Source organism: Hypomesus nipponensis, chromosome 11 (assembly GCF_054491055.1).
Source record: "Hypomesus nipponensis isolate SF chromosome 11, ASM5449105v1, whole genome shotgun sequence".
Taxonomy (NCBI): Eukaryota; Metazoa; Chordata; class Actinopteri; order Osmeriformes; family Osmeridae; genus Hypomesus; species Hypomesus nipponensis.
The window spans coordinates 10,137,512-10,165,425 of NC_140371.1; the positions used below are offsets into that span (position 1 = coordinate 10,137,512).

Sequence of the window (27,914 nt, forward strand, 5' to 3'; positions counted from 1 at the left end):
CACCATTACAATATAAAATATAGGTTAATCATAAAAATAGCCTAGCCTACATATTAATAGCCTACAGTGACTGGCCCTTATAATAAAATGGCCCTATGAACTAAGAAAACCGAAAACCGAAGGCTGTTAAAAGAAGTTGGCAAAGACTGTACACAATACAAATGAAGGCATTTTATTAGTCTTAACTATATCATAGGCTAAATGTAGCCTATGCTTTAGGCTAGATTGCCGCTTTACAACCGGCTAAATTTGAGGTCCAAAGCTTACAGTCTGTTCACGTGCCATGTGACCTGAGAATAAATATGTTTTTTTCTCAAATGTGTGTGTGTGCAAGCGTGTGTGCGTGTGTTTTGCCTGTTCAAACAAAATTTTGCAGAACACTGAATTGTGGTCCGAGCGTGCCTTTGTAATTGCTGTCCATTTTCTAAAGCTGCATGTCTTCTGTATGTATGTAATGTTATGTTTCCCTGTGTGTGTTGTTGTATCCCATATAGGGCATGGGGGTGTGAACCAGCTAGGCGGGGTGTTTGTGAACGGCAGACCCCTACCTGATGTCGTGAGGCAGAGAATTGTCGAGCTGGCGCACCAAGGGGTCAGGCCTTGTGACATCTCCCGACAACTACGGGTCAGTCACGGCTGCGTCAGCAAAATTCTCGGCAGGTAAGGGAAACAGACTCACCAGAGCCTACGTGTCAAGCATAAATCTTCTGCCATATGCGTTACCAGCTTTATTTTAGCCATAGTCAGTAATAGGTATTTTTGCCTTAATACAGAAATTATGTGACGAGGATTCTTATCGATAACCCATTTTCACATCATATCGGGTCATAAGGTTTCATGTAGTAGGCTATCCGAAAAAATATTTTTTTCTGAGAACAAAAGATGTTAAGAGGTAATGTCTTGAATATTTTTTCAGCCATCAGATGGATTTTAAGAGGTATTTTATTTATTGAACTTGGAATGTTTGTCACCAACATAACACCTATTTTAGGACAATATGGTGGCATGTATGTTGTTTTGTGCATGCGACTTCAGGTTATAGAATAGTCTCAACCTCTTAACTGAACTGGATCTTCTTTATAAGTGACATTTTCTTCGTTTTCAACGTGCTGGTTCTCATGTTGTAATATTGGCCCATTGATTCTAATTGATTTGGAGAGGTTTTGGATTATTTGTATTAGCCAAACCTTTGGCAATTTGTACAAAATCTGCTCAACTGTCCAATTAAGCAGGTCCAACATCGTAACAAAAATGGCTGGGATGTGAAAAAAATAAATATGGTTGACGTTTATCGACTTTTTAAATCACATGAAAATAATGTAAAGCTTGCATCATATTGGATCTCACATGATTTCTATATAGATAGCCTGAAAGATAATTAATTCGATTTCTGACCTTCTGTCCTGTTTTTACAGGTACTATGAGACCGGCAGTATTAAACCTGGAGTTATTGGAGGCTCCAAACCAAAGGTCGCAACTCCAAAAGTAGTGGATAAAATTGCAGACTACAAGCGACAGAATCCTACTATGTTCGCCTGGGAGATTCGAGACCGACTCCTGGCTGAAGCTGTCTGCGACAATGACACAGTCCCCAGCGTATCATCCATCAACAGGTATTTCACAAATCCCTAAAGTCTTTGTAACATTTATGAACCTCGAGCCTGTTCAAACGAACCTGCATTGTGGCGGCGGTTTTACGCTTTGTTTTTCTTCAAGCCAGTGTCCACTGTGTGGAACTGAAGTCAGAGAATGCCTTGTCGATTAAATGGCCTCATGCGTAATAGCCTGGGATAACCTTGAAATAGAACTAATGTGGAGGCTTAGAGTAAAAAACTGGATTCCTGCAGTCGACTGAATTTGCAGAACAGATCCACATTTTACCATCATACAGGGTCCTTTCAGGTTGGACCATCTAGGGTGGTCTCACAAGTGCAATTCAATCCCGTTACCTCTCCTGCAGTCAGCAGGGGAACTAAGGTTGAGACCGCAAAAATCACATCTGTCTCGATAAAAACCGATCAATAGCGCGTAACCAGATCCAGCGGCAGAGGGAAATACCCAACGAAGTCGTTCGATAAGCGGACCACACTGCGACAGAGTCTGCACGTTCTTTATTACCAAGCAATCGCTCTGTTTTCAAATAGAGGCCGCAGGGGACTCGCAGTAACCACACCACATTCACTAGTAAAGGAAAAAAGGAAATAAATTGTTCAACATAGAATATAAGAAACGTATTTTTGAAATTGCATATGAATATGCCATTCTAAGAAATACAATTATATTCCTTTTATATCTATAATAATTAATTAATTGAATAAGATATTCTAAAACCGTAATCTAACTATGTTAGATTGTTCGGCTGATATGGTTTAATTGTGTGTTATTAGCAGACATATGATTATTATTATTAGTAGTGGTTGTTGTCTAATATATAATCATAAATTAGACAAATGACATGGAATTTATGTTGTAAATATGGCCTACGTCATTTTTGATTTTACACTTTTATTATTTAATTTTTGGACTGGAACTCTTTTTAACTAAATTAATCAAAAGGACTGTTTCACTAAATCGGAACAGTCATTCTACACCTTCACCTTTCACATTAAATGGGACAAGGCTAGACAAAGCGTCTTTATGGTGGACGGTGGAAACCCCCAGCGGATGTGCGCAAGGTGAAAAAGCATTATACCTTCAAGCGCTTGTAATGAACTTTGGTTAGGAGGCACTGTTCCATAGAGCTGGCCATCAGCATTACATTTTAATGAGCTGCAGAGAGATCAGAAGACTCCCTGCTCATGACATACAGTATTTGGCTAAATGGAGTACTGATCAAATGGTGAGACACATCTTGGGTTGGTCATTTAAGTGTGATAGGTTGGCAAAGATACTAACCTTTTTGGATTCCAATATTTTGTATTAGGTTTTGTTTAATTAATAACCAAGACTTAGGTTTATTGTAAACACAAGTCATTCTTATAATTTCATAAAAAAAATGCATGGGCATGTGTAAAAGTCAAACATACAATATTTTCAAATATGGTCAAATAAATAAATAGATGAATTAGTTATTCACATTTTCTGTAGACCATGTACAGTGTTTCACATAGGTTAGAATATACTAGATTGATAGAGAGGGTTTTGTAATGAGCCATAGTCACCTTACAAATGGACATTGTTAATTAAGTATTAGGGCGTTTACAATAAATTAGGAAAGAGATTTTGTGTAAATATCTGAATAATTTGTTAACTTGTTTATAGTCTGTTTACTTACTTAACCCCTGGAATTATCTTGTTTTACAAACTCTGATCTGTTGAATCCCCTATCATTCAACATCGGTATGCATTTAATGCCACACAGGCAAAAGTGTGGCACAAAAATGGCTCTCATAGGGATATTTCTTTTGTTAAATTGCATGAAATTTCAAACAAATTCGAAGAAAATTAGAAGGAGACAGAGAGGGGTGGACAGGAAAGACAGCCAGAGAGAGAGAGAGAGAGAGAGAGAATGAGAGAGAGAATCTGAGAGAGAGAAAGAGAAAGAGAAAGAAGAAAAAAGTCTGGCCTCTGTGGTTAAGGAGTTGACCTCTGCTCTGTTGACAAAAGAGGATGTCCTAGCTTTAAACACATTTTTCCCGCATGAATTATTAAAGATTACACAGAGACTGGGTTGCACTTTGTGCTGTAGCCACAGAAAGGAGTTTTCAACCTCCACATGCCTTGTGGACACACAACCAACCTATGAGGTCCTAAGCGGCTTTCAATCGTATTGATCCTCATTTTAATATTTCTTTGGGGATTTTTTTTCCAACAACATCCATACACTAAAGTCGTTAATTTGCCCATCCAGATTGCTTATTCAATATCAAGAACATGGATTCGAAATAAAGTCCTTGAATTTATGAGGCTCCCTAGAGTCATAGGGTCGGATAACTGTAGTGGTGGGATGTAAAAAATTCAAATAAAATATTGATGTGTGTTTTCTGGAGTAGGCTGCCAGCCTTTGTGGCCCTGCCTGAAGGGAAGCGTATAGAGGACACTTGAGATAGTGAGGAGAATGAAAAAGAGTCTGATGCACATTTTACCCCTCGAGGCTACTAACCCTTACCTGCCCAATTCCAAACAGATCCACTGAACACACCAGGGCCAATATCTAAATGTACTGTATGTGAGGGAGTATAAGATTTTCTTTAGTTCAACCAAAGTGTGGTCTCAAAATCCAGAGTGTAATCTAGAGTGTGGTCCCAAAATAGGTATATGTATTGAAATAAATTGTTATACCGTTTGTACTTTGTCCAAATGTAAACGTGTACTGTGGCGTTTGATTAAGTCCTGTTTGATTACCAGTGTCACAACTGATGAGTCATAATGCCATTTCTTACTGTAGCATTGTGTGTTCCAGTAATCCACATCTGTACTTATTGATCTGAATCGATCTTGAAGATCCTAGAGTTGGTAAAAAGATGTCATCTCTTCCTCGGCTACAGCACCGGCCTCATGCGTTTCAGATCACCACGCCAGCTGCCATTTCTCAGTGTGTGCCACAGAGAATCAAATAAATCAGATGTTCCAGTCTGTTTAGGCTATTACAATGAAACACTGTTGCATTACTGTTACATATAATTTATAGTCTACAATTTGCATCTCCTCTCGGGTGCCACTTGTTCCCAACTTATTCCCAAGTCCCCAATCGATAGGGCCTGATCCACACCGACAGTAGAGGATGCCCATGTGTTTGACTGACTGACCTGAACAACCAGAATCCAGGTGGAAAAAAGAGGGGGGGATTGTGGGGGGATTGATAGAGAAAGAGATGAAGTAAGAGGGAGCTAGTAAGAAAAAAATTGGGAAAGGGATAGAATAAGAATAAAGATCGAAGGGGAGAGAGGATGAGGAAAGGGGAGTGAAAGAACCGGGGCAGATGGAAAGAAAAAGAAAGGGAGCAAGGAGCAAGAGAGGAAGATTATTATAGAAGGCCAGGTAGAGCCAGTGAAGCCCATCATTGAGGTGAATTGATGTGATTTCATGCTTTGTTTGCGAGATCATTCAGTCCAAAGTGCAATGAAGACTTTCCCCCACCCCCCCATACCACATCTTAACAGTATGGGGACTTTATCATATTTCTAACCCCAGAATCCAGCTAGATTGAATCCACTCTCTCAGGGGGCACCCCCCATTCACTCTCGCTCAGCGGCAGAGAGATTGGACCTAATGCTCCAAGATTGGTTATTTGTGACAGAACTCAAGTACAGGGAGACAAGGCCCCCCAAACGAGCCAAGAGCAGTACACATGCAACGGCATAAGTGGATGTGATGCGCTATGTTAAAGCACGCTGGGCCAGAGAGCTCCCGTGGAATCTCCATGCTCGGTAGAACGGTAGACTATTGATTGACCCCTGTCTGTTGTTCACTTTGGCAGGATTATCCGCACCAAAGTCCAGCAACCGTTCCACCCCTCGCCTGACGGATCGGTGACGCCGCTCTCCACGCCTGGACACACCATAGGTGAGAGCGAGCACCACCGTGACACTCTGTGTCTGAGGTAGAACATGTCTGGATGATCCCAGGTGAAGCTTTGCTTTAGCTGACTTGGTTGTGGACAGCAGACAAACAGAGATTCAAGCTAGTTAGCAAGCTGCGTCCCCTTACCCTTACACCAGTAGGACACTTTCTTGTCACACCTACAAATACACGTGTGGGTTTCAATGTTACTGTATGTGTTGGTGTATCATGTGTGTCTCTCTGATGATGAAGGGGGGGGGGGATTCGCATCACACATGCACACACACACACTCAGATGTGCATGCTCGTGACCTGTGTCTTCTTCCTCAGTACCCAACACAACGTCACCCCCGGTGACCAGCGCTTCCAACGACCCCGTGGGATCCTACTCCATCAACGGCATTTTGGGAATCCCTCGCTCCAACAGCGAAAAGAGGAAAAGAGATGACGGTAAGAGAGAAGACAGATCCTTTTGTTTCCGCCAATTTCATTTCCCACCCTGCCTCGTCTTGTACTTTTCTGTGTGTGAAGAAGCATGGCATTTATGACAGCACTGGAGCCATGTGTGTTTCTGTGTTTCTGTCTGCTCTCCCCTGTGACTTGTTATGTCGTACAATCGGGCAAGCCAGCGAGTGTTGTGTTTCAATCAGCGAGCAGATAACTCTGGGTTTTACCACCAGCCTATAGAAGTGCATTTCAATTTTATATGATGCACTAGAAATCACACGTGGCTGTCATAAAACCTTAATACACACGGACATCTTATATGGAGGTCTGTGGCTTTGCAGCTGGAATATGAGCCAAGCAATCCATTTACTGTAGATAACACTAATCAGCTCCTAAACATATTCTAATCCGTTGGTAATCCATTTTCTACATATCTGCGCATATTGCTTTCTATTCATGTACAGAACATAGGATAAACTAAAATTAGGGTTAGCGAACAACAGGAAACAGACTTTCAGTATTCTTTTTAAGATACTGTAGAATTTACATACAGGCAAAGCAAACAAAGCAAGATGGGTTCCAAGATTAAGTGAATGCCTATCCAGTCTGATCCAGAATCCCTCACTCTGAGACACAGCCAGGAAGTGGACATACATCGCCTAAGGCCTAATAGATTATCGGTTCTGCAAACAATTGGCTTTTTAATGCCTATGAATTAACATGTCCCTGGTGAGGCCTGAACAGGTGTACAAACAGACCGGTTGAGGGGGTGAGATCCCTGTGTGTGTGTGGTTGTGCATGTGTGTGTGTGGGGGGTGGGGGGAATTGGCAGAGCGCGTGTACATGCATGAGCTTAACGTGTGGGTTTCAATGTTACTGTATGTGTTGGTGTATCATGTGTGTCTCTCTGATGATGAAGGGGGGGGGGGGGGGATTTGGTTGGTTGTGATCTCGTAAAGTATTCATCAAAGCGGGCCATTTGCTTCTTTTGTGTTTCCGTCTCTATAGTTCTCTGGAGTGGCAACCACTTGGATGGGAGGAAAATAGGACATTGTAAGTTGAAAAAAAAACAAGTTAGCAAACCTTCTCTTTTGCTTTGATCCAACAGATGTCTCTTAATTGTGTTGTGTCTGTCAGCCTGGGGTTGGGGAGGGGACTTCAGGGCCAGCTGAGCGGTGACTTCCTGATGACGATTCTTGACGCAAACTGAAACAAACCGGGCTAACTGTCGCAAATCAGACATTCTCCACGCAGCTTCATAGGCTACCTGCTGCAGCGTCACTCCCGAGTCACAGTCTGTTGTCTGTGACACAAGATTTTCCAGAGTATGGCCTCGTCTAGCAAGATATTTTCACCTTCCTCGACCGCTCTAATAGTCTGATACAGTATCTGGTGTCAGGAAGCAGATGAAGACCTCTTGATTGGTTATTTGGGATAGTGCCAGTTGTGTAAAAGGCTGTGGGGTTATTTAAACATGTAGTCTTTATTTCACACCAAGTCATCTGGGAGACGGAGGGAGAGCTACTGAGCGAGGGCTCAGTTTCAGACCAACACACACTGTACAAAGGCCTAGGGCCACCCGAGCTGGTTAAGCCTGACGTTTATTAGATGATGACAGAGCTGCAGTCTCTCATCCTAATCTGTTAACCGGTTACTCTTGAGGAAAAATAACATGGGGGGTGAAACCTGCCATTAAAGTACCATGACAGAATGTTTCAGGTTCGTGTTTTTCCCGCCACTGTTGTGTTTGGATTGTGTTTGGATTGGAACAGTGAGTTGACTTGAATGTTTGACTCTATGTGAGTCTCGTACGTTGCACCTGTGTCTCCAGGCATGTGAAGCCTGTTCCTGTGAGGAAGAGAGGCCGGCTCTGTCTGGTGGTTGAAGTCAGCCGTTGCCCTTTGAGGAAGACGAAAAAGGTCCCCATTACTGGAGGTCTGCAGAGATAATGTAGTGTGACACGCGTTATGTACACCAGGTCCCCGTAAGATGAGCTTCAGGGACACAGGTGCCATAAGAGACATTAATCTGTCCTTGTCATGTGTTATTGCAAATTAAAAGTAGCATGTTACACTGGACGAGTGAGAGAGAGAGAGAGAGAGAGAGAGAGAGAGAGAGAGAGAGAGAGAGAGAGAGAGAGACAGAGAGAGAGAGAGTGTAAAAAGGTTGAACGGGAGGGGGCAAGAGCGGAAATGAGACTAGAAAGGGTGGTGGAGTTGTGCAATCAGTGTGTGTAGTGTGTCTGTGTGTAGTGTTTGTGTGTGTGTGTGCGTGTTTGTGGCAGGTCTAGATTGTTACTCCAGTGGCTTCGGTGGCTCCCTGTACCCTGAACATTGTGACATTTAAAAGAATTTGCAATTCTGCAGAGAAAAGCTATTAATTCACAAATTAACATCCCTCCCTCCCTCCCTCTATCTCGGATGTGCAAGCTATCGAAAAGACAAAAGAAATAGCCTTAAGGGGGGAAAAAGGAGAGAGCTTCAGCCCTATCTGTGGAGAGATTGGTTTGCATGTCTGCAAGCAGCGATACCAATTATGCCAGTGCTGTGAGAATGCGCCTCAATGCCTTCCCCACACCCCCCACACACACCCCCCGCCCCCAAACCACCATACCCCCTACTTTCAATACAACCCATAGCCAAGATTTATTTGTGTATCTCATTATGTAAAATTGAATGCTACTCTTGCCAAATGCATTAATAGTAAAGTGGAGGGATTTAACCTGTTACTTTACTCTCTGCAATATAGGTCCTTACTGCACTCATCTGGTATACCTCCACAGAAAAGAAGAGGCAGATAAGGACAGAGGCCAAGTTAGATTGAGGTTTTAAGTTTGAAAAGTCTTCAAAGTTGTTTTCCCTAAAAACCTTAGGCAAGATTATCGAGATACTAGTAAGTTAAGAGTGTAAACATAACAGTATTGTAGTATCCAGGATGTGTTGGTTCTGACCTTGCCTGTATTGCGAGGCAGGTTGAAGTGACCGGACTGCGTGTTTCTCTGGCTGAAGCAACTTTCCTCAAGGGAGGACAGGCAATAGAGACCAGTGGTGATAAATTAGATGTCGAAAACAAAGGTCGTAAGTCCCCGATTTGCCCTAAGCGTGGGATGTGTGGAAGAGGGAGTTGACGAGCGTGTGAGCTGGGAGAGAAAATATGGCCTGGCTGGATCTTTATTCAAAATGTGTTGAAGTGAGCAAGTGAAAACAGCCGCAGAAGTCACACTAACCTTAGTGGACACCTCAAGGGAATACTTCTGCCAATTTTGTATTGGGCCTTTTGAATAGTGTCCAGTATATAGACGAGCACACTTGTGTTTTCTTGAAAGAGTTTAAATCTGTTCGAGTATGGATTTTTACCTGGGCCCACGCTGGTTGGCCAGTCAAGCTAGTCCATGACAAAGACTCAATAGAAGATGACTTTAGAAAATACACACATCCAGAGCTAAATAGAAATAAATGGGATTGTGAGCACTGGAATGACCAAGATGGGGTGATGGTGAGAAGGTATAGGACCAGGCCTGAGAGGAGCCACAGAGCATAACGCACAGACCAGACACCAAGAGCAGAGCCTGACACAAAAGGGTTCATATCTAGAGTCTCTCTGCTCTCTCTCTCTCTCTCTCTCTCTCTCTCTCTCTCTCTCTCTCTCTCTCTCTCTCTCTCTCCCTCCCTCCCTCCCTCCCTCCCTCCCTCCCTCCCTCCCTCCCTCCCTCCCTCTCTCTCTCTCTCTTTTTAAGATGTTGAAGCCACTTCTGCATTCAGCTACATGTTGTCTCGCAACCTGTGCGGTTGTAAATGATATACGGCGAGTATCCGTCAGGAAGAAAAAAATGATATAAGGAAAGCGAATTCACTCACATGAAGAGGAATCATGTCGCAGAAAAGTCAATTATGGGCACTGATGCCGGGAATTAATGGAGCGCTGCATTACCCGGCTTGAGAGGGAGGGAGAAAGAGAGAAAAAGGAGGGATGCGTTAATTGCGTTTCCACAAGGACTCGTCACACAGGGTGGCAATGCTAAACGACAAGTCAGGCCTGGAGGTGGGACAGGGCTGGAGAAAAGGACAGAGAGAGAAGAAGAGAACATAATTACTATGTCTCACTGGTCTTATTCATAATGTTTTTATGGTGGGGAATGCATGGTCTTTGACGTGTTTAAACAAAATGTACAAAAATCAAATCTTGTTTGAATACACTCAAACAACATGCTCTGATAGTGTTATGTTATCAGGGAAGGAGGGGAAGGGAGACCAAACAGCCGTCACTATGAACGCCGACAGTCAGCACACTGAATCGAATTCATAAAGCTCTTAAACACGCCACAACATCACGAGAAATATTAACAGCCCTGCTAGTGCTGCCGGTTCCTCTCCTCTTTCCTCTCGACCCCCCCCCCCCCCCCCAAAGTCTCTGCCTGCATCTCTTTCCCTCTATCCCCCACTCTCCTACCCCCCCCATCTTTTCTCTCTAGCTCCCCCACCTCTCTCCTTTCCGCTCCAGAGGTTTCATAAATATAGCTAGCTTACAGGGAAGGAGTGTTCACCCTCTGGGTATACCAGTTTGCTTGTGTGTTGTAGTTTTTTTTTTATCAGACTCAACAGCATTTAAAAAAACATCAACAAGGGATTCACTGTAGATGTGATCATCATGTCACCTATCAGAAAAGGATGAATAAGTAAATCGTAAACTCAGGTGCGGAGAGTCTCATGTCACTGATTTACAGACTAAACAAGAGAGGGAATTAATTTGCCTTTCAAAACGCGTTTTCACCACCGACTTTTTTCGTACTGAAAAAAGGGGAGATGAAAAGAAAATAATTGGACTGTAGAACTTTGTGTCTCTATACTAGCACTACAAAAGATCCCAAAAAGGCATCTTTCATGTGTGTGCACAGTATATGTGTGTGTTGGTGAGTGTGTACGAATGGATGAATGAGAGTGTGTGTGTGTATTTCTGGGTGTGGGCGGATGCGCTATATGTCTATCTGTGTGTGTGTGCGTGTGTGTGTTTGTGTGTGTGGATGTGAGAGAGAGAGCGTGGGAGATGCAAAGACCATTGAGAGTCTATTTTCATGGCTCTGGATATCTGGATGGGATGGAGCTGTGCTATCTTCCAGCCCTAGCTTCAGCAGTGGGAAACGCCATTGGATAGTGTCATGTGAGGACGCACAATGTCAGCTGGCACACACACAGAATGTTTCAGTTACCACAACGAACACAAAGAATCAAGCCTTAACTAACATGTTTTAAAACTTGCATTGGCCATAAACGTATCTGAGATGGACAATTGAATCGTACACATTTCTACACACAATACATTCATTTACAGTATGTATGCGTAACAATACAAAGTGTAGCAGTGTCCTTTGTAGCTAGCCATTGTAGAAGGCCTTAGTGCAGAAGGTCACATTGTGTTGGGGGTGTTGAGTATGAGAACCATGACCCCATCATAGTGAATGACAAACGGGTGCTATTGATTGCACTTGCCGCTTTTTCTTAGGCTGGCTGATAGAAGGTAATTAATGACTCCATTTTGTTCTGTACCAAAGAGAACAATTGAGTTTCATACAGCTACACGCCACGTTGTGAAAGCCTCCCCCCCCCCCTCCTCCCCAAGGGAGCAGTCCAAGAGAAATGCCTGTGCTAAAATATGCAGTCAGGTTCGGTAGACGTTAGGAAAAAACACGTACAACAAACCCATTGTGGGAGGAAAAACAGATTGCTACACAAACATAAGCACGGATGCAGTCGATGGGCTCGCGCAAGAACGCACACGCTCGTGCCTGCGCACACATCCCCATACATCCCCCCTCACACTCAATTCCAGTCCCCTATTCCGTTTTCTCCATAGATATATTTCTCTCCCTGAGTCAGGTTCATCCTCTGGTCTCAGCCATTGAAAAAAGGTCAAGCAGGCGAGCAGAATGGCAATAACGCCCCTGAAATGGTACCATCAGTGAAACATGATTGATCAATTGAATTCCATAGCACAGAAAAATGTGGGATTAAGTAGAGTATTATACGCACAATGAGCTGAGGCATGATGTTCATTCCAAGTTCATTTCGCCTCCCTCCTCTGCCCTGCCGGATCAGGCAATCAATAGCAGCCTTGCATATCATATATCACGGCTGCCTCGCCCAGGAGAGAACATAATCTGCCGCAAATTTAGAATGACAGATTTGTACGGGAGCTAAAGTCCTCGTCCGCTGGCTGGCGGCGGGGGACGGAGGGGAAGGGTGTGTGTGTGTGCGTGTGTGTGTGTGTGTGTTGGGAGAGGGGGGGGGGGAGTGGGGGATGGCATGGGGGGTGGCAGACACCAGTGAAGGAAGGGTCCGCGGGACGTTGTTTGAAGGTTGAGAAGGCGCTTGTGCAGTTTTTCTTTTTTAACAGCGTAATGAGGGTGAGGAGGGCTTGGAGAGGGGGGGATGCGGGGAGGGGGGGGGTTCTTGCCGAGGCAGGTTGATAGGGTCAGAGAGCAGAGAAGTGGGAGAAGGAGAGGCACATTTGTTTATATAGAGGGGAGAGTGAGAAGGAGGAAATGCATACACTTGTCCTCCACCCCCCCCACCCCCCAGTCTCATTCAGCTCTGACTGCCCTCCCCACTTTATTCTGTTTTGCTGAAGACAGGCCATTGGGGAGAGAGAGAGTGTTAGAGGGGGAGAGAAAAAAAGAGAGGGCGAGAGAGAGACTGAGAAAGAAGAGAGAGCGAGAAAGAGGGGAGTGGGAAGGGGAGAGAGAGAGAGACATAGAGGGGTATTACAGCCAGGAGGAAATAGTACAGTTAAATAATCGCTTCCCATTTCCTGGTGGCAATGTGGCTGGGGTGTGTGTGTGGAGGGGGGGGGGGGGGGGGGAGTGAGGGGAGATGAGAGGTTGTGTTTGTAATCGCTTACTCTTCACATGCTCCTTCCAAACAAGTATATATTTGCGCTGAGGGTAATCCATCAATTACTATAGACCTATCACTTGATGACCGCGCTGATGGTGTTCATTGGGTGGGGGGGAAAAAGAGAGCTGCCTCTCTCTGTTCTTGCCCTGGCTGTCTCCAGAACTGGCCCCCGAGCTCCCCTCTCTGTCGTCCTTTCCATATTATTCCTCTCCTTATTCTGTCTATTTATCTTCCGTGTATTTCCTCAGTGTCCACAGTTCCCCTGCCCATTTCAGTTCAGCTAACGATAGTTGCATAAAGAAACGAGGACCATGTTTTTGTTTCAGTGTCTTAATGTACCTTCTTTCTTTCTCTTTCTCTTTCTCTTTCTTTTTCTCTCTCTCTCTCTCTCTCTCTCTCTCTCTCTCTCTCTCTCTCTCTCTCTCTCTCTCTCTCTCTCTCTCTCTCTCTCTCTCTCTCTCTCTCTCTCTCTCTCTCTCTCTCTCTCTCTCTCTCTCTCTCCCCCTGGTCCTTCTGCAGATGGTTCAGACGGCTCAGGCCCGGGCAGCGACGCGCAGGGCAGCGTGGAGAGCTTGAGGAAGCACCTCCGAGCGGACGCCTTCACCCAGCAGCAGCTGGAGGCCCTGGACCGTGTGTTCGAGCGTCCGTCCTACCCTGACGTCTTTCCCACCTCGGAACACATCAAGCCCGAACAGGTCAGTGGTGACATCTTCCAATCTGAGGTACAGCTCCTACGACGGATGGATTAGCTTCACATATCCACACAGACAAGCTCATTCACTAACAACGAGACAAAGAGGCCTGCATGTAGGGACTTCGCACGTTAAGCTATGGGGCCTATTATGTCGGATAACCTTTATTTACTTTCATTAGACTGTTAAACAGCAAGAGACTATTAATTTTTCCCCTTCCAACTCCAAGCCGGTGCCCAGGCAGCCTTAGCAGTGGCCTAATTGAGTTCATTTTCATCTCTGTGCGATCGTGGCAAATTACAACGGCGATAAATCAGTGGGACAGCCCCCTCTGCCTGCCATACAGGCCCTAATGCAGCTAATTACCAAACTGATTTCTATGGCGAGATCAATACCAAAACGAATTGGAAATGACTTGCAATCACAAAGAATGGAGGAGAGGGTATTAAAAAGGCAGGGGTGGGGGGGAGGGGGGAGGAGCAGGGGAGAAAAACGGCGTCGGAATGGTCCAGAAAAATCAGTTTTAATTTAACGTAATATTAATCAGACTGCTTTCTCCCCGTTTTTTTGGTTTTTTCTTCTTTCATCGGACCTTCTCTTTTCCTCCGTTCACACCTCCCCTCCTCCTCCTTTTCAAAAACTGGTGAAAAGGTTGGACTATTAGGCTATTAGGGGCTTGTCTGGTGTCTGCATCGGGGCATTAAAAAGCCATTTTGGAGAGGCCTCATCCCTCCCACACTTCTGGCAGCCATGTGGTCAAACCATTCAGGCCCTCTGTGCTCACCGCCTGCCCGACCTCCCTCCACCCCTCTCTCCCTCCCTCCCGCCGCCTCCTCCAGCCCAACACAGCCTGGCCCCGGCCTGGCCCAGCCCTGCCCCGCCCATCACCAATCTACATGACAAAATGGCTCTTGTTCTGCGGAGGCCCAGCGGAATACAGGGGAACATCCAGGCTAGTGCCAGGGAACAGTTGTAAGCAGACAATTTGAGTTTATCTGGGATAGAGGCAGACAAGACTGGGGTCACCGGCTCACCCCTCTGGGACCCCTGCTCCATTGAGGAAAACAGATGCACCACACACACTGACACAAACAGACACACAGAGGCACAAACAGAAACGTGTGCGAGTACACACAATCGCACACGTAGACACACACACACACACTTCAACAGAAAGAGGGTCAAAAAGTGTCATCTCATTAACAAATAGGATTCACCACATCTGCTAGTAAGGGCTTTATCCCCAGATTAAAGGACCTAATTACTAAATAGGAAGCAATGTCTGACCATGGGATGATTTACAGCTCGACTTAAACTGAATATGTGAAGCGATCTGAAAACGCGAAACCCCTTAATAGTTTACAGATACAGAATCTAATATAAAGTAACACAAGTAGGTCACACCTCAAAATATTTATATTTTGGACATATTTTTCTTATTTTTGTATTGCGTTGCCGAAACACAAGGGTTGTGGGTTTGAGGTTTTACTCCCCTTTAAAACCAGGGCCACATGTCTTCCCAGTAACAAAGCCCTGAATGTCTCCTCCCTTCACTGGTCACAGGGATGACTGCAGTGGAGCACAAAGAACCAGCTGACACCCCATCCTTTCACTCCTCTTGCAATCCCTCTCTCATCCCTCTCTCTCTCCCACTCCCCCTCTCTCTCTCTCTCTCTCTCTCTCTCTCTCTCTCATTCTCTCTCTCTCTCTCTCTCTCTCTCTCTCTCTCTCTCTATCTCTCATTCTCTCTCTCTCTCTCTCTCTCTCTCTCTCTCTCTCTCTCTCTCTCTCTCTCTCTCTCTCTCCTAGACAAGCCTAATGCATGCATGCATCCTAGGCCTGACTAAAGCATGGGGGGGGGGGGGGGCACAGAAAGTAGGGAAATATTCAGGAGGAGACACAGTGAAAGGATTACAGATGCTCCCTCGGATCTGCTTGTTTCCTCACCTCGCCGTCTGTGTTGTTTAAACCAGTGATGTGTGTCCAAAATGGGAATATCTCAAGGAAATCCACTTTGTTCCCTGAAACGAGGGCTTGAAAACGGACCTCCATTTTTATAAAACACTCGCCTGTACAGTAAACAGTGTACAAAGTTATTCTAACCAGTAGATGTTTGAATGGGATGTTTTGTTTGCGGTCCGCGCCATTGCCAGTGCGTAAAGTTGTGTTTTGGGTTTTCAGGCGAACGAGTATTCGCTGCCAGGACTGAATGCAGGCCTGGATGAGGTGAAGCCCAGTCTGTCGACCAGCGCTAGCTCCGACCTGGCCTCCAGCGTCTCACAGAGCTACGTCGTCACAGGTGAGGCTCTACTCCTTACTATATCTATCACCATGTTCTCTCCTAATGCCTTTGACAGGGCAGACAGTCTTTTGTTGGAATATAGATAATGAAGTCAGCACATCCTCTCTTCCTTTCATTAGGATATTAAGGTCGTTTCGTTTCTTACAATTTAGAAAATACCTCCAGATTGTGTTCTCGGTGGGAACGCAGTATCTTTAGTTCTAACCTACGTGTGAAGCAGAGTTTGATGAAAGGTGTATGTCATTACGACATCAATTAGCTGTAAAACAAACTAACATCAAACTGTTATCAAAAAATGAATAAACCACACATTTGTGTGCACTTGTGTAGGGCAGAGCAGAGTGTTGAAAGATCATCTGAGCTTTTTAAATCCTCCCAGCTCTTTCACACTCTCCTCCTAACTGACTCCTGTGTTAGCTTGGATTGGCCCGCTAACAGATTGACTGGGAGCACTTCTCATAAGAGACAGCTGCTGTTCTTTCTGTGACAGGACGTTGTCATCAAAGGCTATGATAGGCTGGTGATTGACAGCGGCTGGGATATGTTGCGCGCTGGCTGGCTGGCTGGCTGGCTGACTAATTTACACCAATGCGACAAGAGAAGGAGAGAGAGTACCAACAAAGTGAGAGCTGTTTTCTGTGAGAAGTTTCCACTGTGTAATGTCAAAAGAGTGTTAGCGTCAGGGGCATTGGATCAAATATCCTGTAGTATTATCTATCTGTATCACATATCCCGTGCCAGTGCACCCTATATTGCTTAAGAGCTTCTTTTCTTTCTGGCTTTTGGGCTGCTGTCGAGGGTGATGGCTGCCCGCCTAATTGAAATATTGTTTTGTTGTGGCAGTCTCTGCTCTCTCCCAGGAGAAGGCTTGGTTTACTGATAGCCCAACACCAGCTTGAGACTAATATGCCAGTCTTTTAATAAAACTCCCATAATTATGCAGTAGCCATCAAAGTCAATGAGTCCTCTGTGTGCATGTGTGTGTGTGTGTGTGTGTGTGTGTGGGGGGGGGGGGGGGTCTGTGTGTGAGAGAATGAGCAAGAGAGAGAGCGAGTAAAAGAGGACAGGATGATTGAAAACTGCAGCAACCCTTCTCAAATGATCGCCAGGCTGGTCCTATAGTCCCAGGCCCGGGCGCAGTGGTATGGGAAAAGAAAGGCCTCTTTTTTCATAAATATGTGGGAGGTAGATTTGCCCCAGAAAGTTGGGCCTCAGGAGAAGAAAGGTGTGTTTTTGTCCTTTGTGCAGGGGCCCTGCTATGAAAGCGGTCTTGCTCTGGGGAGCACACTCTTAGCAGGTGGCCTGCGTACCACCTGGGGGCCCAGGCCCTGAGGCTTCATATAGGGATACATGGGAAGGAGGAATACAACATTCAGTAAACCTTTCTCAAACGTATGTATAAAAAATCCAGGAAACATGATCTATAGGTACTTGTGTTATAGATAGTTGAGTGCAATTCTTGTTGAATAAATAGCCCTGTATGTGTCAAATATTAGGATCCCTTGAAGTTCTCTGGAAATAGTCTGAACGTTCCAAAATAAATGGTCTGTTATATTAAATATCAGAGATTGTGCTTCAAATTGAACAGATTGTATATTTAGCAGTGGATTCACTCGATTGAACTTTTAGCAGCAATGACTCCCACTGAAATGAAACTGTGACAGGTGCTTCCTGTGATTAGGTAAAAGGTTTTTGCTTTAGAATATTAAGGCTTACAGACGTTTGATAAACCCTGTAAATATGAATATGCGGCAAGTAGAAAAAAAAACGTGTTAAATTATCTTTTGCACTTAGGCTGGGATCCAATTCTGAATAAATTACGTCCTCATATTGGTTAGAGCTGGGAGATTATGTTCGTTCTTTAAATGTTTTCTTCTCCCAATTAAAATTCATGCAGTTATTGATCTTGTTGATTTTTACGGTCTGGAAATTTGCATAATCTATTAAAGATGAAAGATTAATGAAGTCTTGCTATGCAGAGCTGAGATTGGAGTTTTGAGGATGCATGCGAAAAAGATGTCGGCCATCTTTGGTGTCCTCTGTTTATTCTACTGTATTGTTGAGCGGCTACCTGAGAATAAAAAAGGCCCCGCAAATAAGAGGAGGATTTAGAGCACCGGAACCTCTCACTGACATTCAGAAAATTCTGAAACTTGCTTGCTTTCCACTTTCTTTCCAAAGACTGTATTTGTTTACACATCCAATAGGAAAGCCACCTTAATAAATAAAGCTCAGAGATGAAACAGGAAAACCACGATTAATATAGACTTGCTTTTTCACAGAAATTCTATTCATTGATCTATAAAGTAAATAAATTAAGTTTGTGGGTTGTAACTGGTTAGGTTGACATAACACGTGGTCGAATAAGTAAAAATAATGAATACAATGCTTTTAGTTGCCAACTGATATGATCAGAATAAGGTCTAGTAAGTTCTAGGTCTTACGAAGCAGGACACAGCGAGCCTTTAACATGGCAGGACAGTGTGGAGCTGACCTGTCCAAGGTTTGCCAAGCAGTGAGTCATGATTCACCCTGGGCTCGGAACAGAACCTGGATACAAGCCAGAACCACAGGCTTTCGACACTGTTTAACACATAGTGCCTGAACCGAGCCGGCGGTATACCAGACAAATGACATAGTGGTGGTCGCTATCCTCAGATACAGGCTCAAGTGCTTCAGGCTCTTATCCTAGCTTTAGTCATTAGGGCGGTTAAGTCATATCTGACCATGTGTTAGCTGTTGGTGGTGAGTCTTGATTGGGGAGATGGAGCCCCAGTCCATGCTGGGTTAGATAATCAGACTCTTCCTGGTGTCAATGGGGGTGACTGGTGTAAATAGGCCTCCCTCAGACTCTCCACAAGACCTGGGCAGGTGCTCACATCCTCTTGTTTTCTCATTCTTTCTGAGAGAAAGACTAAAGAGAAAAAAGGGGGTTTACTAACGCTTGACTGGAGGGTGGTCTGGTGAGTAATGGCTCGTCTCTCAGCTCAGGAGAATATTAGCAGAGCTACACTATGAAATTCATATTTTTTTCACCCCCCCCCCCAAACAGCACACTAACCTTTGAGTACACTTTTGTTAATAAAGTCTTTCAACCAAGCGAATTCAAGCCATTTGGGCCTCCAAACATTCCTTACTCACTCATAATTGGAGAGAGCAAAGAGTTGTGATAAATCACCAACTCCAGAATGTGAGTTGTTCAGAGATTGTGCCTGCTGTTGTTGTTGCAAACATGAAGGGATTCCTGTCGAGGCGAATCTATTCAAATCCCCCAAACACTGCTATCCAGGTAAATATGCAATACTCAGCAATGAAAGAGAAGTCAGTCTTGTCTTGAATATAAAGATAGAATAAATAGAATAGACTTGCTGCAAAAAATTCCAGAAGTGTCCAAAAATGTTTTTTTTCTTTTTCTGACACATACTTGGTCTGTTTGTTTCAAACTCAACGTAGTGTCCACTCATCTGTGATACGATTCCAGACAATATCTGGACCCCACTGCTGAAAAGAGCGGTGGGTTTGTTCTTGCCGGTCCATTTGTATGGTTGACGGGTTCTGTGTGTATGTGTGGAGGAGCAGAGACAGATGTTGGAGAACTCTATAGCGTCTCCGCTCCCTCCGAGATGTGTTTGCACAGAAGAAGAGTCCCCACAGACCCCCGAGTTTATATCTCATCTCCGTCATCAATGTCTGTGATTTGACAGCCTTCCCTTAGCCGGGCTTTTCTTCCTCTTCAGGACAATAAGCAACCGCACGTCTGATTAGTTTCAGAGTTCATTGGTCTTGAACGCTGCGGCGTCGGTGTGGGTTGTTGTTACACCTTAACCCCCCTTGTCTGTTTGACAATGTTGCTCGGGATGTGTGGAAATGGAAGCCAGCGGCAGCATAGCGGCTGCCTCAGATGGGCTAGCGTGTACTCTGTATGTTTGTCAGCCTCCTCGTTGAAGCTCTCTCCTCTTTGATGGATTCATTAGCCTTGTCTACTACTTCCCCTCTTCAATTGAACCTTCTGGTGTCTGTACTATTGCCTTGCAATGAGTCCCATAAATGGTTTACAAAAAATACAAAAACACGTATTTTGAAATAACAACAATGAATCACATGTATGTAATTGGCAAATAGGATATGTACATCCTCAAAGAGAGAGACAGATACAGAGAGAAATAAATGCAAGAGAGAGGAGATAGAAAAAGCGACGGAGAAAGAGAGATTGACGCAGGAGATAGAGAACCCAGTCATGTATTTGTATGGTAAAGAAGCTAAGTTAAGTTGCTTGTTTCTGCGGCATTTGGTCCCTAGGACTGACAGGGCTGGGTCCCCCCCCTCCCCCCCTCCTCTCCTCAATAAAGCAGCCCTTATCTTAATGAGGAAGCTCTACACACAGTCCTGTTGTAAAACAACAATGGCGGAGGAAGCAGCTAATGAGGCTATCATGGCGTAGGGGGGGAAAGAGCCATCTCTCTCCCAACAGGCCCCAGTGAGCAGGCGTAGGCTCGGCGGGGCGGACCCAGAGAGGCCCGAGACAGAGCTCACATTGATTGCTTGAGTTTCGGCGGCAAGGCCGGTGAAATGAAAGATGCCAAGGCTCATCAGGCAAATTAGATCAAGGTCTGGCGTTTTGAGCCATGGGCAAGCCCATCGTCGACTTGTTGTGTTCGACTGGCGATGTTGTTTTGAGAATGCGACTGCAGAGATGATATCGTTTGTTTGCTCCCCAGACCTCTGGGAAATCTGAGTGTGTTTGAGACTGATTGATTTGGGGCCGCCGGTTGTTGTAACACACTTGACTGGTGTGTATTTCCTGTTAGTTTTCAATCACTGTTTAGGTGCACAGAAAAGTCTGTTTTATAAATTATGATTGTGTAAATGATTCCATAACAAACGCATAATTGTTAAGCCCAACCTCCTGTGTGATAATGGCATTTTTATCTCACAGGAGAATCGTATTGTATTGCGTCTACCCTAGGACAATACAAAGAGACTTTCTCCTGTGAAGACGGCTAAACAAGTGAAAAATAGCTTATAAATCCCTTTAGCTAGGACAGCACAGACCCAAGTCACAAATCCGTCGGGAACTTTTTGTCCACCGTATCAGTGCATTTCTAGGTCAGTGTTACGGCTTGTCTCATCTCTGTTCAGCCTGCCCCGCCCCCACATTCACCTCACAGGTTTGTCACACATAAGGATTTACACCACCTGATTACTTGTTTGTCTAGGTGTCGGATTAGTGTGTTCCTGTTTCAGTGCGGGTGTGTGTGCGCACGCCAAGTGTGCGTCTGTGTACTCACACAGGTGTGTATGTGTTACTTGAGTGCATGTATACAGTAAGCAGACCTTCATCATTCCCCCACCCACGTTTTGTTCTGTTCTGTGTTCTACCTGGCAGACTCGCACCTGCTCCACTTCTCCTCTGTGTGCGTAAAGCAGGAGCCCCATGAGGCGTCCTTCGCCCCCTTCACCCCCTCCTCTCAGGGGGGCTCAACCTTAGCGGACTTCCTGCCCCTCAAGTCCAGAATTTCACTAGATGCCTCCACCCCCAGCTCCGTCTATGCCCGTCCCGGCCCCAGCTACGGCCAATATGCCAGCCAGCCGTTTATAGCAGGTACCGCCTCCTTACTGTTGCCACCAGGGAGAGACAACATTGCTTTTGATAAATTCAATGGATGAGATAGAGACACACATGGCACTGTAGTGGTATTACACAGGTTCCCCAGGTGACTATCTGTTGTATTATTTGAACTAAAGTGCCTCCGATTTTTTTTCAAGCTGTGGAAGTCATTTCCCCAAATCAAGCTGATCAAAGCGACAGACTCTGCTGTCCCAGAATGCTTCACGGCTCTACTGTTGTGTATACAGCAGCAACTTTGACGGCTGGCTCCTCATTAAGAGAGTTTGCTCTATCCCTCAACCCCCAACCCCCCATCCCAAACCTGACCCTCTCACTGGCCTTTTGACTAACAATGGCCCTGGACCTCTGGGCCTCCCTAACCTCGTGACGGTCGCCCTGTGTCCGGGGGACGAGAGTGGGATGGGAGGGGGCAGGGGCAGGAGCAAGGGGTCCTGTGTTGGACCAGTTCTAGCCTGTCCCTCGTGCCCCTTGATCCAGCTAGCTCCGGCTAAGCTGCTGCCGTCACTCTCAATTACACTGACTATGAATCAGAGTCCAGAACATAGCATGGCACCCATGCATGCTGGACTGAATGATGCACGGACCAGCTTGATGTTAAGGCGATGGCCCTGCGGCCTTTAGCTGTCTTGATCTTGTTGTAGCTCCTTCTTTTTGTCAATAGTTTTCTTCCTTTTATACAAAGACCCAAGAGCGAAGGTTATGGCATTTTATAGGGCCGAATGAGTGTCCATCAGGGAAACTAAATATGGCTTTCTCATTATTTGTTGTCGGTGGAGGCGTGGGGAGTTGGGGGGAGGGGTCAAGTTTATTTCATGGATCATAAACCGTCCTGAGGAGTGAATAAACTACTGACTACAATCTTTTTTAGACCCTTAAAGATGATCGTGTGTTTGCATTGCAGAGTTTACAAGGAATGAGGACAAGAATGTTGATAGGGATGACGTTTTTAAAATGAACTCAATGCTCTGACCCAAATTCTGTACTTACAGTGTCTTAAGAAACAGGTGGACTGTGCTGGTTTCGTATTTTGCCAACTTTTTGAGAATCTTTTTCTCTCCCTCCTGTGTTTCCAGGTCGAGACATGGCCAGTACGACCTTACCTGGATACCCACCCCATGTCCCCCCCACAGGGCAGGGGAGCTACCCCACCTCAACCCTCGCCGGAATGGTCCCTGGTAGGTGACATTACCGCTCATAATGAAGCCCATAAATGTTTTATCTCTGCTCGTAACAATTTCTGTGGCTGGTCCCTTCCAATTGATCAAGAAAAAGAGGTTGTTCCAAGCCAAAAAACGAGTGAACTTGAATGACACTGCTTTTCTTACTAAAATGCTATTTGTACCTTGCTTTGGGTAAAAGCTTCAGCTTAATGATCAAGATGTCAAATGAAAATGTCTGAATGTCTGTGACTGAACAGACCACACAATCGTAATTTATGATTTGGAGTAAAAACAAGCAGACTTACACACATACATACACTCACACACACATACACACATAGAATACATAAAAACACAGAACCTTAAAGTATCCTCACGCCAGAGACTCAGACACAGGGAGTCAGATTACTGACCTGCAGGGGAGAAGCAACATGTTATCTTCGTTAGCGTGCGGTTAGCGGCCACGGACGAGGACATTAGACGAGCTCGATAGACGATCACCACAATCAGCGCCCATGAGATAGGACAGTTCCTCTCAGTTCCACTCCAGCTCCCAGCACTCATTACCCTCGCCGTGTCCGCACGGCGCACTCTTGCTGGCCCCGTCGATAAACAGCGCTCTCCCTCCGCTCTATCCTCCGCCGTGCCTCCCCGGACACCCGGGGCTGCAGAGCGTATCTCTTTCCCCTCTACTTAACCTGCAGTTCAGGTTCACAGCAAACAGTTAAGGGTCAAAACACAGAGGCGTGGAGGGGCTGTAAATATTTAAATCACTATCTCTCTCAGGGACGAGCTCAGGTTACATGGCTAGGCTGAGGATGCTGGCTAAGTTGCTGTGTGGGAAGCGTCCACAGGGCCCTCTCCCCAAAACACAGGAAGACGCGGCCTCTGATACTACCCAACATTAGACAACCTCGGTATGTGGTGTTTTTAGAGGCAACATCACTGAAGTGGAGCCCACCGATGGAATAAAGGTTAACGAAACGAGTGTAGTTTATATGAGTTATCTAACATTAAAGAAACCTTTTCTCTATATCAAATACGCAAAGACGTATACAAACACACGTTCTATTTTGCTCTCTCGCTCCTCTCACTCTCTCTCTTTCTCTCTCTCTGAGAGATCCTCCTAATCCGCCGGCCTTAGGTTTTTTGCCCCCTCTCATTCATCCAGAGGGGAATGACTAAGATTTACTGACAAGTCCCAAACACTGTTAAAGCAAAGGCCATTCCTCAGCAGCTTCATATAAAACCCAGCCTTTATTGTCTCGTAAAAGAAAGAAACGTGTGGGACCCTCAGCATTGCTCACTGAAACTGGCCCGGGCTCCTGCCCCATCCGGCAAGACCTCTACAGTGAGGATAAATAGAGAATAAGAGGCAGGGGGAATCCATTAGGGACTTTTGAAGCGAAGCGTCGTCAGTTAAAAGCAGGAAAAGGGCACAGTAATGTCCCGCCCCCAAAAGGAGGGAATAGAGGGGGATTCTCCAACACTACCAGAGGATTAGCACAGAGATGAATTCACCTAAAGAGCGCTGAAGAAAGCCCTGGAAAATAAATAAAATACAACATGGGAAATGGGCCAGGAGCATTGTCATGCGACATTGTTGTTTATGTCTGCTCAGTGGCACATCACTTAAATGATTTCTGAAAAGTGAACAAAATGGTTTCGCTTGGACAATGGGGTGTCAGTCGTTTTAGAAAGAAAGAAAAGAACAGAAATCACAGGAATGTTAACAGTACGACTGCCAACAAATTACTGGTTTGCCTGATTTTTTGTTGTTGATTGCATTTCTGTTCAGGAGGAGACTTTTCAGGAAACCCCTACTCTCACCCACAATACACCACCTACAATGAAGCATGGCGGTTCAGCAATCCTGCATTACTAAGTAAGTTCTGCCTCTTCTGGCAAAGACAATTCAACCCAGTCTGCAGATTCCAGCTAGACACGTCCATACAACATGTGTATTTACTGTTACAGTTACAGTGGGTTATGCAGCTCTATGTTTCGTTTGCATGGTGTGATAGTTCACAGTCTGTGTGTCCTACATGGTGTTTGACCTTGAGGTTTCAAATGGTGCGTTCTTCTGTTAACTTTCAGGTTCCCCTTATTATTATAGTGCCGCATCCCGTGGCTCCGCGCCTCCCACTGCTGCCACTGCCTATGACCGCCACTAGTTACCATGGAGACCGGCTCAAACTGCAGGGCCGGGGTTACGGCCTCCATATTGTCCCCGTCTGAGAGGCGTTGCGAGGTCAAAGGGAAGCAAAGATGGAATCCTCCACAATCTCACAAGTTTTCACCAAGCGGAGGCAAGATTGGGAGGGTTCGGAGTGTGACTGACCACGCCCCAACACGTAAGGCGCACACCAGGGGCAAAGGGCCTCCAGGATTTCAGAACTCAACACCAACTTCCCCCCCTTCCTATCTCACAAGCCTGAACATTTCCAGAAAGACTTTGAGAGATTATATAAATATATATATTATGAAAAATATACATTGAGAATCTGTGTGAAGAATACAAAGTGAAAAAAAGTTGTGGGCTTTCCGTTTTATTTTTGTTTATTTTGGTGTTGTTGTTGTTGTTTTTTTCATGGATCTTTACATTCCTTTACATGACTGACACTTGTTGGCAGTCTTAAGACTTTTAGAGAAGTGCAGGAGTTATATAGGAAGGGTCCTATACCAAGTTACAGGTACAGGTACTATCAGTGTTTAAGGGCCTCTGACTCTATGAGATCATTGTTACAGACACTAGGGTGGGCTCCAGCCTGGTGCTTTTGTGACTTCCTCTCCTACCATCCTCCAGTCCCTCCTAGGAGATACACAGCATGCGTTTACTGATCCCCTATCAAATGGAAACATCGGACTCTGTGGAAAACAATCAGTTGTACAAATGTAAATCCTTTTGAAAAGTATTGAAAACACAATGACCAAAAAAAAAATAATGGTCCAGCCACTCTGAATTCAAAGAACTTTAAATTATTATTTTTTTCTATCGTTGTTTGCTCATGTACAAAGGTATCTAAGAAATGTCAGGATAGATTTCTTGTGTCACAGTTCTTATTTTGAATTTTTAGCAGTGTCCTGTCCATGTTTTATACTTTGATGCTCTTTTGTTTTGCACTACTACCTGAACATCGGGTTTCACATGGTTTGATTTTGACACAGTACATTCATAACAGGTGAGGTTATTTGACACCAAGCTACGTATAATTCAGTAAAATTCACTTTAACTTAATTGACTTTAAGTGAAATAACCAGAAATAGCAGACAATTGTACAAACAATATTGTTGAGACCCACCTTTAAACTTGAACAAAATTACATTGTGAGGAATAACAGAGTGAGATTTAACTGAAACATTTGTATGCTAAATGTTACTTTAAGCCTTCACCAGCCCTGCATTCCAAAACATCTTAAATTCTACCATTGGTTGCCTACATACAGTGCAAGCTTCAACTCTAAACTGACTTAAATAATTGCCTTACAAACTTCACATTTCAATACTAAGCTGTCGGTATTCTTTGAAGAACAGCTTGGACACGTAGTTGACTACTTTTCCCAAGACAAGTTTGACACTCGAGGGACTAAAAATATGAAATCATTGTGCTCCTGGAAATATTTTGTGAATGTACTTTTTACTACATTTGCCAAAGACTTAGTTTGATATTTAATATTTTATTTACAGTATATGTATGCATAAATAAAACAGTATTATCTTTTAAAAAGTAGTCAACACTGAACATGTATATGGTAATTTTAAACAGAGGTTAACTTCATAATGCATATAATATCTGTAATAAAAAGGTGGAATTAAATTACTTAATATTACGTCATTTGCAACAAACTGCTGCTTTGTAGAATGATTTGTGTATAATGTGAAGACAATTCTTCTCTGTAAATAAGATCACCTACACTTGACCATTGCAGTATCTCACAAATTTACTGGCTCCATTTGTAGATATACAGATTGAAAAAAATGACATTACATTTTGTGTCCTAAATGTCTTGTTGAGTTCTTAAGTAAGACGCAACAAATGCCTGTCAGCTGTTGTGCTACAGATTACAAATCCTAACATCACATGTATGGTTGCTTGTTCGTTTTTTCGTTTTGATTTTGTTTTTCCATGATGATGTTTTATGTCACTATGCAACTGAGTAAAATGGCTTTCTGTATCTTCTTTTTGTTGCTGGGCTCAACTTAAAAAACTTCCAGAGGTCTTGAATAGGAACAGAGGGGGCAGGACCATAGTAATAGTGAGAAGTATGTGAAAGACCTTTCACATGGTCATTTCTGCATGCTTTGACTAATTGTAGTCTTGCTCCACGTTCACTGTGAAGTGATTTTTTTCAAACTGAAGTCCTTTGCAACGCTTAAACACATGTCTAGCTTGTTGTTAGTAGATGTTGTGGTCATTACAAAACATCCACCTTCTCCAATCATACAGTACGTGCCTACATGTATGGACGGATACACATGCACAAACACACACGGGCACACACTCAAGCTTACACTACCGTCTCTTCGTTTCCCAACAAACCCACACACGCTAAATACAATATGGACCCAGACACCGGCATCCAAGCTCCAGAAGTTGACTTCGAGTCCACTGAAGCAAGTACTTTATCTGAAGTCAAGTCCCTGTCTCTCAGTCCTGCTCACCCCTGATAACACAACAGGCAGACACAGAGACTGCAGCCTCCGTTCTGGAGATGGGGGTGGAGGTGGGAGAAACTCCTTCTTGCACTTGGGGGGTTTGTCTTCTTTTTCTTTCTACATGTATAGCTGAACATATCGGACTGAAACCCGAGGGGGGAGGGGATGGAGGTTGTATTGGGAAGGGGACGGGGGGCGGCACAGAGGGGTTAGCCGCCTTCATTTAAGAAGGGCAGAGGAGAGTAGAGGCGACCGCGCCGTAGACGGTGGAGCAGCCCGGAGGGACGGGTCTTCTGCTGTTGTAAAGATGATACAGGAGACGTGTCACCGACGTAAAAAAGGATTTCTGATGAAAATCTATAAGTAAAAGCCTTGTGGCCTCAATCATGGTTCTGTTCCAGTTCGGTTCCAATTCTTTTGTGCACATGAGAAATAAATTCTTTTGTATGTCAGTCGTGGACTGTGTGTCTCTCATTATTAACCCCATAAGAAAATGATTCAGGGTTCAAGGTTTCAGGGGAACCTGCTGTACTGACGTTTGGATTTTATGAACATGACTACGGCACTCTTATGGGCCTCAGGTGAAGGGTGCACAATGTGTGTGTGTGTGTGTGTGTGGGTGTGTGTGGGTGTGTG

General features: G+C 44.6%; 1 protein-coding gene across 1 annotated transcript; it reads left to right on the forward strand.

Annotated features, from left to right (window-relative positions):
• The first annotated feature begins 454 nt into the window (after nucleotides 1-454).
• pax2a (paired box 2a) lies at nucleotides 455-26,775 on the forward strand. The gene is made up of 10 exons (XM_084709434.1): nucleotides 455-660; nucleotides 1,416-1,613; nucleotides 5,420-5,505; nucleotides 5,833-5,952; nucleotides 6,958-7,002; nucleotides 13,359-13,534; nucleotides 15,713-15,830; nucleotides 22,536-22,637; nucleotides 24,421-24,507; nucleotides 24,739-26,775. Exons 1-10 carry the CDS (start codon nucleotides 455-457, stop codon nucleotides 24,858-24,860), a joined length of 1,260 nt encoding a protein of 419 aa, XP_084565560.1. The 3' UTR covers nucleotides 24,861-26,775.
• Nucleotides 26,776-27,914: the final 1,139 nt, after the last annotated feature.

Coding starts and splice junctions, on each gene's coding strand:
- pax2a (XM_084709434.1), top strand. CDS start 455: ATGTTATGTTTCCCTGTGTGTGTTGTTGTATCCCATATAGGGCATGGG. Junction 5,953..6,957: donor AAAGAGGAAAAGAGATGACG/GTAAGAGAGAAG, acceptor CCGTCTCTATAG/TTCTCTGGAGTGGCAACCAC. Junction 22,638..24,420: donor CCTCGCCGGAATGGTCCCTG/GTAGGTGACATT, acceptor ATTTCTGTTCAG/GAGGAGACTTTTCAGGAAAC.